This window comes from Poecilia reticulata, linkage group LG15, assembly GCF_000633615.1.
Source record: "Poecilia reticulata strain Guanapo linkage group LG15, Guppy_female_1.0+MT, whole genome shotgun sequence".
Taxonomy (NCBI): domain Eukaryota; kingdom Metazoa; phylum Chordata; class Actinopteri; order Cyprinodontiformes; family Poeciliidae; genus Poecilia; species Poecilia reticulata.
In genome coordinates, this window is record NC_024345.1 from 26,094,843 (window position 1) to 26,110,799 (window position 15,957).

Genomic DNA, 15,957 nt, shown 5'->3' on the forward strand with positions numbered 1-15,957 from the left:
TGCAGAAGATGCAATGAAGCTCATCAGCGTAGTTGGAAAGATCGATGGAGCGAAATACGAAACAGTTCTGAAAGAAAAACAGTTAGAGGCTGCTAAAGACTTGATTCTGGGACAGAGGTTCACCTCGCAAGACGACGACCGTAAACGAACAGCCAGAGCTGCAGTGATTCAGATCAAAGCAGGTTCATGTGTTAAAATGTTCCCGTTAAAGCTGACATGTAAATCCTCTTACAAATTTGATGTTTGCAAACATAAATCTGATTAAGGTTGTACTGTTTTTCATAAAAGCAAAGGGTTAAATTTTAGTCTCTAGATTTGCAAAGTTGGTGGCGGCATATCCCTGAAGACTATCGGCTGCAATTACAGCAAATAATGATTCTACAAGGATTAGGCGACTAAATCTGAATGATGGCCACACTTTTAAGCTTTTAATTTCTAAAATAAAACCTTAGGCAGCATGGCCAGCTTCCTCCTGCTGTCCAGATGCATGGTAGGTTAATTGGTCTCTCTAAATTGCCTTTAGGTGTGTGAGCTTCTGTGGTGGCCTGACGACCTGTCCAGGGTGAATACACCGCTGTTTTACCTGAAAACAGGCACTCAAAACAAATCTTGTTTTTTATGTTGTGATCATCATGAAAATTTTGTTAATCTCTGCCCATTATTAATACCTTGTATTTATTGTTGTCCTAGCACCTTTCTAATTTATTGCTGGCTGATTTTTGATTGACTGGCTGATTAAGCTCACAAGTAAAAACATAGTTAAAGACCTGAGTAATGTTTCGACTCAGGGTGCTCTTCTAAGGTGCAGAGGCCGGGTCACCTCCTGAGGGCAGGGGGCTGTAATGACTTCCCCATCTGGACCCCTGGGACGACGGTGCTCGTGCTGAGCACCTCTCCTGGCCGCCTTAAGTCCGCCGCCTTGTTTGTTTAAGGAAGATTAGCAACGTAAAACCCTTACAACATCCTGAACACGCAGCGAGAGGGAGATGTGATGGAGAAGAGAATAGAGATTGATGGGTAAAAAGATAGAGGAGGGGACGGTGTGCTGTGGGAGACGGATTGTTTTTAAAAGAAAAGAAAGAAAACTGAAAATTTACAATAATTTGAAATGGTACTGTTTTTCTCAGTGATTTTACCTGTAGATCTTAGGGAAACTGGTGCAAAGTAGCTCATGCCCATTCAAACTGGATGGGGAGCTTCTATGAGCATCAGTTTGTAAAAACCTTTCCAAACATTTTCAACTGCCTCAAATTTCTGGACGTTACTTAGCCCATGAATATGCTTTAATCTAAAACCAAAAGGTTCAGCAAAAGCTTTTGCAAGGCGCCGTAAAGTTTCTGTAGCGACTGATCTTGGCTGTGTAGATCAGTGTTATATACATTTATGGTCTCCTAAATGCTCGGGAGATGGCACAGGTCTGGCTGAATGTCTCCTTTGGGTTGTGTGAAAGTGTCAAGAGAAATTTAATCATCTTATTTAGACAGGTCTCTGTGCATTGTTATTGTGTCTGTAAAACAGTTATGGGGATCTAGTACGCATAAGACTCTGCCTTTAGAAAATAAATCACTCCTAAAAGATTAACTTCTTTTGGCTCCAGGGTATTTATTACAGCAACGTTTTGTTTTATGAAGCATCGTTCTGCTTGGTCAGGTTTTTCATTATTATTAATTGTTTAGAATAATGCCTGGATAGTTAGAATTTAGCATAGCTTTCTTTCTTAGACTGTGGTGGTTCAGGTGGGTCACAGGTGTGTGTGTGTGCGTGTGCTTAGCTGTGGCAGGAAACAGATGTGCAGTGATATCATCGACTGCGCAGCTCTGGGAGTCTATCAGCTCTGGCCAGCCTGCCGTCTCGGTGCAGTGCTCCACTTCCTGTGGGCTTAAATCATGAACGTCCATGATAAGGAGAGCAATGCGCCCGGTCCTGCTTATTGGCAAAAATCTGAGAGTCCCTGATTAAAATGTTCAGGATTAAACAACAGAATGAAGACAGCAGATGAGATACTGCTGGTTTCGAGTCCTATAAATGACTTCATTAGAGAGTTTGGAGTGAAAAACATCCTGGGAAGCCGTTTGGATCCTGATCAGGAGAGCAGGAAGTGAGGGCTCACCCTAACCTAACTCTGATTGTTTTTGTTCTCTTTGACAGCCCCTGCCCAGAGCAAGGAATGGGGGATGAATTTAATCTCATGGATCATTCAGACTTGTACATCTTAGACTTCAGTGAGTATTCCTTCCTGTTCTGCTTTTTTTTGTTACCACTTGTTAAAAATGTGTCTTTTCTATCCTTAAACTATCAAACATGTTCAGGTAGTTGTAAACTTTATTAATGATGGTTCATTCAGAAACTGAAAAGGAGAGACACTGATACCTTTTTTCTTTTAAAGTTTGTTTTTGTTAAACCGCAGATATTCAGGAACTGTTGCATACAATAACCATGAGATGTGATGGAGAAGAGAACACAACACAACACAAACTCTAAAACACAAACTAATTAACTGTTCAAACTCACTAGGATCATAAAGGTCACATTCATTTTGCACCTTTTAATTATTTATTTGAAACGTTTCATTGGCAAATTATTATATTCCATACAACTTTACTAAAATTTGAAAACAGGGAACTGAATAAACAAGTTTCAATTAACTGTAGATTTTCTCATCTTGACACCGATGCTAGTTTTGAAAGTGTCACCTTGAATCCCGGCTTTTTCAAGGCTCCAACTTCAACACCGTCAAGAAAGCTCTGGGTTCCGTTTAAAAACCAGCAATTTAAACTTAATTCTACCAAGAAAAGTGATCAAAAATCCACCCAGGATCATGAAACAGGCTTGTCATTAGGGCTGCAACTAATATTCATTTTAGTAATTGATTAATCTATCAAATATTCAGAAAATGTTTCTATTTTTCTTCAGTTTTGGCTTAACTACTGCTCAATTTTTTTTAGTCCATATACTTCAGTTGACAGTTAATCGATTACTAAATTAGTTGCAGATTATTTTTGATAATTGATTCATCAGAATTAATATGACTTCAAAGCTTCAAAAAAATGTGTGGTTTGGGTTCATTTTGATGAATGAGCAAATTATATTAAAGTTGTTCATTAAATGATCATTCCACCGTGAATAAAAAGCAGAAAATATTTTGAAAATCGTTGCCCAAGAGAAGTGTATGTAAGCTTTTAACCAGTGGATAAACAATTTTTAACTAAGGAGTTGTAAAAGTCCCATTTTTTTGACCATGACAAAAAAAAGGACCTAACTATTACACCCTATAACAACTTGTCTGGCGTGTCTTCACTGCACTGCTTCATTCCTCACCGGCCTTTCACAGTGGGCGCTTCCGCCTCACAGACACCCAAGTATAGTCATGCATCCTGCCTGCTTGGGACGGGCCTGCAGAGCTTTCTGGTCACAGTTTGGCTTCGTGTGGGTGGGCTTGCACAGGGACCGGCTGTACCCGGTGGCATCCCCTGTGCCATACGCGTCCCAGCGCCAGTCACGTGTGTCCTCCTCACACTGCTCATCAGCGAGCATATGGCCAAACAGCCATGACGGCGGCACTAAGAGGAAGTTTGTAGGTAAATTTAGAACGCAGGTTTGTAACAAGATGAGTTGACGCTTGCGTCACTTCCCTCGTATGTAAATGTCGTTGTTTTGTTTCTGACTGTGCCCTGCTTTGCGACCACTTCAGGAGGATTTTACACCATAGAGAAGAACTCTATGGATCTTAGTTGTATTGCAGTGTCAGGTTGAATTCCCACAGCTGAGATGTATATTTGTAGCATGAATATAATTAGATGATCTGACTCACTTCACTTTCTGTTTTTTTTTTTTTTTTTGCAGGCCCCAATTTGAAGACATTATGCAAAATAGCTGTTATTCAGTACAGTCTGGAGCAGTCAGGACTCCCACATGATATCAGGTCAGAGATGCATCCTCGTCTCATTAATGCTGTTTTGTCACAGAACCCACACATTTTAGGTCCTGTTTGTATTATGCTTGTCGCTCTCAGTAATGAGGTTATTTATCAAAAAGGCAAATTATAACTCATTATCCTTCATTCAGCTTGTGGCGTACTAATGTACATTTTACACATAATTATACCTCAGGTAATAGCAGAAAAGTTTTTTATAAAAGAATCAAATGATCATGAAGAAACGTTAACGCAGACTGTGACGTATTTCGTCTGAGCCTTTTGCCCGTTTACATCACACAGACGCCGCCTCATTGTCCGGCAGAATAAAAGTGGAAACGGCTAAACTTACTCAGGCATAAATGTGTTATTAGATTTTAATATTTCTGCAGTGAAATAAGTGGTAGCTTGGAAATAAAGGTCTGAAATGACTGAGGTTTTCACGAAATGAAAACCTTCAGTAAAAATACTAGTTTCATCATATCAATTTATTTACAACAAAATAAAAATAAAAAAACAGTGCAACAATATAGTTAAAAGAGAAAGTAATTATTCTGTTTTATGTAATTCCTTTTTTTATTTATTTTTTGGTGAGCATTGAGAAATTACACTTTGCAGAAGGAAAAACAAACAGTTTTGACTGTTTGTTTTTCTTTCCCAGTTCTCTTTGTATTTTCAATCTCCTCTGACAGAATCGTTTTAACAGATTAGAGCGAAAAATAAAAACACCATAAAAGTTCACAGAACAATACGCCTTTACTCAACAAAATCTGATCTCATTGGTGAAACGAAGTCCGCCCAGTTTGTCCAGAAAATCAAATCTGATGGAAAAAGTAAATCTTTCCATCATTTCTAACCAACCTTCCCTCCATCTTCAGCCATTTTCTATCACTTTCTACAAACATCAACTTCTTGAAATTGATTTGCATGAAAAGACGTAATGAATAACTTGCACTTTTTGAAGTAAGTGTGTCTAAAACTTCGGCCTCCTGCTAAGAGATTTTTTTTCTCTTTTCTTTTTGCACGTTTGTCTGTTGGAACCTGATACTAATTACTCCTCTTAACCTCTCATTTCTCTTGCATCATCTCTGCCACCTTGCACGCTCCCAGCCTTGGTGTTTGCATTTGTGTTTCTAACCCTTCGAGGGGTTTCCAGCTGGGGTCACAAGACTTTGGTTAACTCCCTTTTGCCTCTCGGTGGCGTCCCCAGCTCCTCTCTTAAACACACGTGCTCACAACAGAAAAACGAACAAAGCAGTCGAGAGGGAGTGAGTGTGAAACCAGAGCCAGTGATAACAATCTGCAGCTCAACCTCTGACCTGTCATCAGGTCACCGCTGGACCCTGTTTGCAGCTCCCGCTCCTCGCGCTCACGTTACCGTCCGTCTTTTCCACAGCCTGCCTCTTTATTCAGACAAGTTAGAGGAGGTGATGGGGACGGCGCACAGCAGGGGGTCTGCAGCGTTCTCTGTGTTTCAGAATAAACGTATCTTTTTTTCTTTTTTTTTTAGTTGTTCAGATTTGTTAGAGAAGAACAAGCAGGGTTCCTACACGGTCTGGAGGAAGTATAAAAAAAAATATATATAGAAATGTAGTAAAAGATGATGAAGTATGAAAAGTATCAGTTTTGAAGTAAAAATCCATCCATTCACCCCTCCATCCATTCGTTCTCCTTTCAATCACGAACTTATAACAACTTATAATTTGTCTCTCTCTTCCTTCATCCATCCATTTATCATTTATTCCTTTGTCTCTCTTCCCTTGTCCTTTTTTCCTTTAAAGTCTAGCTAGGTCTGTTGCGATAACAACTTTTACTGGACCATAAAGTATCCCAGAAGTCATTGCGATAAACGACAACATTGTTGCTTATCATGGAAAAAGGCATAATAATGCAAGAACACATTCTCAAAGATGATTAATAAACATTACATTTTAATGAACATTTAACACTGAAACTGGAAAACATTTTAAATATCCAAAATAAACAACAGAAAAAAATTAAATAAAATGGATTATGAAGTTTGTGTAAACAAAGTTGTCCTCCTAAAAAGGGTTAGATAAAACCAAAACACCAGACTGAAGATTCTGATCATCCAGTTTTTGGTAGAAAGAGAAAAGCCATATATCATGCAAATAAAAATTATTGAACGCATTTTAATGTATAATGCAATTAATTAATTGATTGTTTATTGTGACAAGGGCTACATTTAGCCACTATGAATTGTCTAAATTTTGTAAATAAATAAATGATGTGCGAGGTTTGAGTGCCTTCCATTTGAAACCTAAATAAGGTCAAATGTAAATTCTCTGGTACAAATTCAAAACAATTATATGAGTTTTGCACAGAATGTTATGATTATCATAAATATAAACATTTTAAACACGTTACAGTTACTCAGATTCAGCAAGAAAGAACATTTTTCTAAAGATTTTGACCCTTTTTTTCCCCCCTTCCTTTTGTTAAAATCAGATGGGAACTGGCAGCCATGACCACCAACAGCAACATCAGCAGACCCATCTTCTCCTCGCATGGTTGATGCAGCTGCAGACGAAACAGAACCAGGACTCTGTTTCAGAAAAGCTGAACTTTTTTTATTTTTAAATCATCCTGGTCGACTGTACCCGGAGGACTGCTTTGGATTTATCTTCCACATTCTTCAAATGAAAACTCGTCACTGACCAAACTGTCCTGGCATAAGACTTCAGCAGACAGAAGGGCCTTGCCCTGCCTAAGGATGTATTTTAATCCTCGACACTCGTTGTTGTGGGCGATGACGCTTGTTCAGATTTTCCTCTTCTTTCTAGCCTCTCTAGGAACCCAATCAGCCTATGATAATCATAGACATGCAACTTCTAATCTTAAGCACAGGAATCGACGAGAATTTCAGCCAAAGGCTCTTGAGCGCAAGCGACCACTGAAGATGTCAAGAAACAAACCTTCAGCTGCAGATCTGAAGACACTGGCTCACATCCAGTAAAGGACAGAGAGTATTCAGGACTGCAATCCAGGAGTGTTTTGTTTGCAGAAAGTCTTAAGTGGTTTGCTAGTTTCACCACAACATGAAAGCCTCCCTGCTGCTCTGAAATGGCTCCCAAATGATTTACAAGACAGCTAGAGAAAGCTGTAAAATAATCAAGGGCATCTACCTCCCTCTAAAGTATTTGTGATTGGGTCTTTGACACCTCCTGCACATTCGACACCTGCTAGTCTCCAGAAGAAAAAAAAGAAAGAAATGTTGCAAAGAAGTGTGACCAACCTGCTGCGTAACTCCTCTGACTTCAGAGGATTTCAATATCAAATGCAGAAAAGATCATTTATCTCAGATACACATTCTGTGTGTGATTTGGAGAGATTATCTCATAAATGCATTTCGTTTGTAGACAATCCTTCAACTTTCAAACCGGTTCATTTATCAAGCAAATCAAAATCAACGGAAATGTTTGTGTGCGCAGCGTGAAGAAAACATTTTGTTCATTTAAAAAAAAAAGAAAAAAAAAAAGGCTGTGGTAACAAAGTCTAATTTATTTCAGATTTTGTTGACACGTCCCAAAAGTAAGACCAAAACAAACTGTGTAACATCGTCTCTCATCGCTTCCCTGCCTCGCTGCGGTCCGTTTGTTCCCGCTGATTGTTGTTTCTCCAGCGTGACGTTTTTAACCCTCAGCAGCGAGTACGTGGAGGCAGGGCGCGGTTTAAACATCATACTGATACATTTCATTTTAGCTTTTGAGCTTCGTGATCAGCAGATCCAGGAAGTTGCACCTTTCCTTCAAATCTGAAAATGATGAATCGTTCTGGTCAGAATCTGGAGGAGTTATTCACTTTTTCTCATGTTTTCAAATCAGATTTCAACTTAATCTAAGACCTGAAGTTGTCGTTTCAGTCCACTCTGCGTGCTCTGCCCTTCCTTAGGGACCAAATCTGTCTAACCTTTCAGTATTAACATCGGTTTGCTCCTGCAGTGGCAGCTACATCTCTCGGTGCCCTAAAAAAACAAGTGTGTTTTTTACTGCAGCAGATTAATCTCTCCCTGAAACATTTTATTAGATCCTTTGTTAAATTTGAGTGCATTTAGTCAGCAGGAATAAAAAAAAAAAACTGTCATGTTTTAAGAAATAATTTTTTTTAACAAAATCACTAGTGGCACAATTATTGGAACCCAAACATAACATCAGAAAACACTTCATATTTTTTAGGTTAATCTGGTTTTCTAAGACTTTCCAAATGGTAATTCTTAACTTTTTGTTCAGCTTGTTTCCTTTAGCCTGTGGCCTCCTGGCTGGGCGAGGATCAGATTCTCTTACCAATATGCACAGATTATAAAAATCTAAAAGAGAGTATTTGTAAGGGTTTCCAGAAAAAGATCCTTTTCCATCCTACCATCACAAACATGAACAAGGGCTTTGAAAAATCAAGCTTATCTGCAATAAAAGCTCCATTTGTGTTTGGCATTAAGAGATGAATTTATGTTGAAAATCACCTTTTGTTAATTGTGAATTTGTTTCCTCCAAATGCTCTAAGAGCCTCGTCAGAGTTCATGGCATCAGAAGATTTACATAAAAAAAAATCTTGTGGACTCTACCAGGAAGTGAATAATGATTCCAAATAAGTGGGGAAATTATTTACAAGACACAAAATCAACCTCTGTCACTGACCTTATAGAAAAGTGATGTGAAAAAGAGGAGTCATCTGCTCCGACCATATATAAACATTATAATAGACGACGAAATAAACTGACCACAGGGTTGCCAGTATGTGTGCCACTTGTAATTTAGTTAACAATTCAGTATCAGATGAAGCTCCTGTGATGAAGGATTTATTTATATTAAAGCTCGCACGTAAAATTTAGCTCGCAGTGTCATTTGACGGATGCAGGGAAACTTTTCAAGGCTCTGAATCCCGAACATCAGGATTTAACACCATTTTAAATGTTTACACAACAGAAGCAGAGTAAAACGGTCTGTAACTACAGCTTAGTCACCAGGTTTCTGCACTATCGCCAAATGTGGCACGTCTGGCCTTACAGAGATGAGAAACTGCTTTTTTGCCAAGGTAGACTTGAGAGTTTTTAATGTTAACCTACACAAACCAGTTCAGACTTTTCTTTACAGACCAGCAGTGCCAATGTGACCCAGCAAGTCCGACACCCCTTGCACTACACGCGTGTACACTTAACAGATTTCCTTAGAGGATAATACAAAGGATAATGCAGTGAAATCACATTTAAGCCTATTTTATTTTTTTGTCACATACTGAAAAATAAAACGCAAAACAGAGATTTAATTTTTGTCTAAGTATAGCGTGGAAGTAATTTAAATTTGAGTGTTTGTTGCCTTTGAAGATTCTGAATGATCATAATATTTGTCCTTTAAAAAAGAAGTAAATACTAAATAATTAAGGAGGCAAAATAAAATAATATAAATCCCTCATGTAATGCTCAGAAACATGCTGGGGTTTCACTCACAATGCAGGAAATGCAGTTTCTAATTCTCCTCGTGGTTTTTGTTAAACCTGACAGCTCTTTGTTCAACGCTTCAACACGAGCTGGAAAAATGAACAAAGTATGAAGGGGTGTGTTTCGGTTCCTTTTACAACTATATAGGCTCTTTATTCTGTTTTTGTTTTTCACAATGTTTTAAAAGGGGATTCCTTGTGTGGTGAGGGCTGGCAGGACTTCCTGTGCAATATGCTTTATATGTGTATAAGTAATAAATTGAAAACACTTTAAGTATTTTGTTTTTGGTATTAATTTATCAAATACGGTTTTTACTATGACAGACACACACAGACTCATACTTAGGAGCAATCTAAGGAGACATGCATGAAGAGGAAGCTGCAAACTCCATGCTGGGATTTGCTGCAAACCTCCGTTGTTTTGTCTAAGAGATGCTATGAAATGTTGTACATTCAAGAAACCTCACAATATGTAGATGTAGTCAAAGTATTTCAGTCACAGCTGTGGTAGACACTATCTGCTGTTTAATCAGTACAACTTGGCTAAATAACTTTCCTTCCCAAAGATTTTTAGAAAAGGATTTAGACGCCAAAATGCGAACATTTCTCCGCAAGTAAAAATGTCTTTAGGACTAGTAATAAGAGGGAAATGAATTACACAAATTGTTGAACGTGAAGCAGTCTAGAGCCATCATCTGCACCGTGCTCCTTATGTTTTCTCCATCGTCTTGTAACAGAACCCCAGCTGTTCAGACCTTACAGAAAAGGAAATGGCAATTTAACTGCAAATGTAGATGTTGCTAAATCTTGCGTGAATTTCATCTGCTGTGTTTTTGAATCTACCGTTTAGTTAGCAGATCCGTTGGATCCACTGTGAAGACTCTTTGCTCTTCAAACTTGCACAGCTTCCGCTCCCTCCTGGGACGCAGCGACGTCCAGCCCAGCCGGCCTGTCTGATGGCCCTCTCCGTCTACTGATGTGGGTGTTTGAGGTAGTCATGGTGACACAGCCCCTGCTCCCCCTAACTGCTCATTGTTGATGGGCGAGCGGCTGCTTGGGTGGAGGCCTCACCGTGTCTAACCCTGAACCCTGAATCCAGTGGTGGCCTGGCAGTCTGATCCTGTCTGTCACCAGCCGTGTGCTATAAAACCTGCGTTATCTGCGGCGTTAAGTGCAAGCAGCAGACGGCGGGTCAGCTTAAAGTGAGGCACCCGAGACACCATGTCCCGCCTGGTCCCATCGCGCACAGGAAGCCGGGCCGCGCTGGGTCCCCCTCGTCTGGCCCCGGAGCCCAAAAACGCAGGCGCTAATGTGGGGAGACACTCAGCCAAATTACTCTCTAATTTCCCCCCAGGACCGAAATGATCCCACTGGCACTTGAGAATCAGGCTGGGGATTTGTTCTGAGTGATTTGTTTTGTCTTGTCCACACATATCACTGTCCAGTCCCTTCACTCAAGTTCTAGTTCTCTGCGTTTGGCACCAAGGAGGGTCACTAAAACAAGAAGGCACCAAGGGAGAAGCCAGTTGTAGCAATTTAACCCAAAAAGTCAGCTAGAAACTGTTTGTACGAGTCAGAAAAGAAGCGTTCCCTGCAGATGTCGTTCTCACAAATATAACTCTTTGAGGATGAGCGACACTTTTCATAAAAGGCCAAGTTTCTGCTGTGCTTTTTGTCATGTTGTGCGATATCTGTAATCTATTCATCTGCTAAAGGATCTGATTTAGAGCGAGCTGCTGGGCTGCTCAGCCTCAGTGCGTCATGATTACAGACCTGTATCTTGATTCTCCTCCAGCAGGGGTTTAATTGGGTGACTAATACAAAACACAAATGAAGTTTTAGGAAAACAAGCTCCCAAAGCTCACTGCCTCCAAAAAGAAAAAGCGCCTTGATAAACGAAGAAGTGATGCAGCGAACAGTTGTTTTATGTAAGATTCGAACTATGATGACTCCGAAGTTTAAACGTAAAACTAGTCTGGTTGCTTTTGTCTCATTTCAATTCAATTCATAAATAATTTATTGATCCCAAAGGGAAATTAAATGTTGTTGTGACTCATTTAATTAAAAAGTTATTGTATGAATACTTGAAATCAAACAAAAACAAAAACCGATTTAAAAAAAAACAAACATCCAAAGCAATCTTTTCCAACGTAAAGTTGTTGCGCAACCCTTGGTGACAACAACTGACAATAAGAAGATGGTTTTTTTTTTCGTTCTTACATCTCCACTGTTGAACTTTGACCCTCTTTTTTGCAGAGTGGAAGAAATGTATGAACATTCAAGGGTCATCATGCATAAACAACCAGTTTAATGTCCACCCACAACATTTCAATCAGATTTAAACGTGGGCTTTGATTAGGCCACACCGAAACCTTTGCTACAGTTTTTTTTAGCTTTCAGTGATGGATTTGTTTTGGATCATTGTTCCAAAACAAATCCATCACTCAGACTGATGGTCTCAAACTGATGGACAAACATTCATTACACTTCAGGATTTTCTGCCAGAGAATAAAATGTTGACATTTACAGTCTTCTAAAAACAACTAAAACGCCCAGGTCTACTTCTTTAATATTTTTGAAACATTATCTTGTAATATAAACAGGTTTGCAGCATTTTTATTGTGACATTTTGCAATAAGATGCTAAGTTTTGTTTGTGTTTGTGGTATGAAACCTTCGATTTACAGTCTTTTTAAATAAAAAATTGTGTTACAAAATGTGCAGACCTTATTTTAAAGAAGTCAACTTTTAAAATAAGTATTTTTAACCAAGACACAATAATTCCTCATTTATCTTCTTTTGAGAGTAAATATACAATCTGACCTCTGACTGTGTTGGAAGTATATTTAACTTTTTCCAGACTGAATTAGTTTCTGAAATCTTTGAGCGTTTCTCTTTCAGAACCTGTTTCAAGACTCGCAAACTGTATTTGTTCCATTAACTGGGTTTTGTGACATTAACCAGTTTTAATTTGGAGTTACTGGAAACAAGTGTGTCACCCAGTACTACCAACCAGTGAGAAGCATCAGCTTCTTTCCCCACCGTATGATATGACCATGATAATGACACACATTGACTGACGGGTTGATAATAAAGACCTGCCAATGCAGTTATTTGTTAATGTGATTATTGACATATATTACTGACATCAGTGTTTGGAATAATTACAGCTAAGTGACGGGCTTTTAAAACAAGCACCGACAGACGGAAAAATAACGGATAATACGAAAGAAACACTAACACAGCAAGATGTGCGCAATAAAACAAATCTAAATGTTTTAGATTTAGATTTGTTATCACAGTTGCACACAATCTGCGCTTCCAAAGAAAATTGTTGTAGAAGACAAATAAGGATATCTATATACAGTTAAGCATGTTTTGTTTAGAGCAGGAGTTTGCATGTTTTTGTTTTTAGCTGTCCTGACAGTGGCAACCTCCAGACGTTTAATGCTGTAAGTATGAAGATGTAATGCTTTGATTAATGACAACGGCGGGGAAATCCACAGCCGACTGATGCCTACCTCTTTATCACATTATTCCTTCGTGTAGTTGAAAAAAAAAGACATTTAAAAAAAACAATTTCAGGAGTATCCTGGTTTCTGTACTCTAATAACATTATGTTGAGACTCATCCGTCTATATATATATCAGTCGGCTGTATATATATATATATATATATGTGTGTATACTGTATATATATATGTGTGTACATGTGTGTTTTATATATGTATACATATATATGTGTATGTATATATGTGTCTCTATATACATATAAGTATATTTATAGAGAGAGGCAGATATGTACACATGTATGTATATAAATACATAAATTTCACATACATTTTTATTTAATGCCACATTTTAAATGATGTAAAGCACATTGAAATGCCTTGCTGCTGAAATGTGCTATACAAATAAAATTTGATTGATTTATTGATTGCCCAGAAAGATAAATAGTTTTCTAAATTTTTCCCACTTTGTATCGGTTTAGACTTCTAAAATTTTCTTTTTGTTCCACGTTGTTTACATTTTCTTTCTCTAAATCTCCCTCTAATTAATAAATGTGGTTTTCTGATTTTCTGTTTTGAATTAGAAGTAAACATCTTACAATGGATGAAGATGAGTACTGATTTCGTTGAACGTGGGGGAAGCCAGAGTACCCGGAGGGAACCCACACCTGCACGGCGAGACATTTCCCACCGTGCAGTCCTGTCTTTTGAATATTAAAATGTCCAATTAAAAATCACAGTAGCTTTTTTTCAAATTACCACCAATCACCAAAACACGCGTGGCCCCGCCCCCCTTTTAAATCTAATCTACTTTAGACATCAGTTGATGTCTAAGCTGGATGGACTTTGTATCTGTTTTTGAACCGGCTTAGAGGTGGTGGAGTCAGAGCCTTTTTGATTCGCTTCCACAGTGATGTCTTTTTCTTGGGGTTTTCTTCTCCTTCAGAAATACTGTTCTCCTCAGCAGACTCATCAGCTGATTACAGTTCTAATTCCTGAGGTGGTGTTTGGTCTTCATCTTTGTTTAATGTAACATTTGTTTGTGGAAGCGATGTTTTCTGTTTTTCCATTAGACCACACTCCTCCTCTGTGGAAACTACATCAACTTTACATGTTATGTCTTCTGAAACTGTCCCAACTATTGTCTCAGTTTGTTCAGGAGCAATCTGGGGGATGTCAGGTATTTTTTCCGAATCAGGATTTGTTGTCTCACTGATTGGGACCAAGTGTTGATCTGACTCAATCAGGTTTACAACAGTTTCCAGTTCAGTTTTTTCTTCAGTGACCTGCTGTTCTTTAGAGATCTCTGTTTCTATTGTATGAATCTTGTTTTTAATGAAGGTTGTTTGATCCCCAATTGTTTCTACTGTAGAAACTTCTTGTTCTATGTTTGCTCCAGAAACATTTTCCTTACAAAGGCTCTCCAGTTCAGATGCATCTCTCGTCGCTGCCTTTCTCTTGATCTTACATTTAGATTACTTTGATCGCCTTTTCTCAACCTGGTGGTTTCCATTTTATTGTGTTATGGAGACCATTTCTTCTTCTATCACCTGTGGTACTTCACCGATGGCTGTTTCATTCGTGTGAATTTCGTTTTTAACGAAGGCTATCTGATCCCCAATTGTTTCTACTTTAGAAACTTCTTGTTCTATGTTTGCTCCAGAAACATTTTCCTTACAGAGGCTCTCCAGTTCAGATGCATCTCTCGTTGCTGCCTTTCTCTTGATCTTACGCTTAGATTTCTTTAAACGCCTTTTCTCATCCTGGTGGTCTCCATTTTGTTGTGCCATGGAGACAGTTTCTTCTTCTATCACCTGCAGTACTTCACTGATGGCTGTTTCATTCGTGTGAATTTCGTTTCGATGGTCTCTGTCTGGTCTCCAACTATTTCCAATAGTGAAAGTTATTTTTCAATGTCACCAGAAACGTGTTAATCATTGACAGCTTTCAGTTCAGATGCATCTCTCGTTGCTGCCTTTCTCTTGATCTTATGTTTAGATTTAGTTGATCGCTTTCTCTCAACCTGGTGGTCTCCATTTTGTTGTGTTATGGAGACCATTTCTTCATCTATCACCTGCAGTACTTCACCGATGGCTGTTTCATTCGTGTGAATCTCGTTTTTGATGGCCTCTGTCTGGTCTCCAACCATTTCCTTTACTGAAACTTCTTTTTCAATGTTGTCACCAGAAATGGTTTCATTACTGACAACTTTCAGTTCAGATGCATCTCTTGTTGCTGACTCTATGCTGTTCTCAACTGTAGATCTCTTGAATACTTTTGTCTGCCGATCATGATGTCTGTTTATTTGTGTTTCAGAAGGTTGTTTTCTAAGCAATACAAACTGCTCAGTTTGGGTTGAAATAGTTTTATAAACTGGTTCCAAGTGACATCTGTTCTCCAGCAGATCCATCTCCGTTTGCGTTGATGTTGATTGACGGATTTGTTTCAAGTGACATCTGGTTTCAGGCACATCCATCTGGACTGACACACATTGGTAAACTGGTGAAGTGTCTTGTGATTCGCTCTGAGTCTGAACTGAAACCATAGTACTCTTCTTCTGTCTTGTCAGATCTGTTTGCTGTTTAAGATTAGCGTTTAGTTTCTGATTTACATCGGACATGTCATCAGGCTGTTTCATTAAGTATTTTTGTACTTCCATGTGTGCCAATTCAGACTCCTTACATTTGGCTTCACACAAAAATGTTACTTGACTTGTCTTTTCTGGAGAGTGGGGCAAATTCTGAATTTCAATTAAATTCTCTCCTTGAACATTTTCTTCTGTTTGATTAACAGGAACCTCAGTTAAGTTTCCAGTTTGGATGTTGTCCATGGATTTTCCCAGAGATGGATGTTTCTCCCCTTTTTGACCCAGTGTCTCCTGAAATTTCAAGATGGATTCCTCTTTGGTGACCAGCTGTGTTGCAGTGTTCTTAGAATAACCTTCCTTTTTCATGGACGCTACCTCATCATGTTCTTCAGCCGGCATAGAAACATTTTTGGTTTCAATAGTCTCAGCAAAAAAACGTACATCTATGCAAGGTTCTGAGTTCGGGAGCATTTTCCACAACGTCTTTTTTCTGCTG

General features: G+C 38.7%; 1 protein-coding gene and 1 long non-coding RNA gene across 2 annotated transcripts in view; one reads left to right on the forward strand and one right to left on the reverse strand.

Annotated features, from left to right (window-relative positions):
* klhdc3 (kelch domain containing 3) overlaps window positions 1–8,760 on the forward strand; it is a 29,100-nt gene extending 20,340 nt beyond the window's left edge. The window contains exons 9-11 of the mRNA XM_008430225.2: window positions 2,149–2,222; window positions 3,844–3,922; window positions 6,383–8,760. Coding sequence (XP_008428447.1) covers window positions 2,149–2,222; window positions 3,844–3,922; window positions 6,383–6,449 — 220 coding nt within the window. The 3' untranslated portion in view covers window positions 6,450–8,760. The remainder of the gene's footprint in view (window positions 1–2,148; window positions 2,223–3,843; window positions 3,923–6,382) is intronic.
* On the reverse strand, window positions 8,472–11,410 carry LOC103477247 (uncharacterized). The gene is made up of 2 exons (XR_001777326.1): window positions 10,211–11,410; window positions 8,472–10,122 (listed from the first exon to the last, which is right to left on the reverse strand). It is a non-coding gene; the product is annotated as an uncharacterized LOC103477247 (long non-coding RNA).
* Between the last annotated feature and the right edge of the window lie 4,547 nt (window positions 11,411–15,957).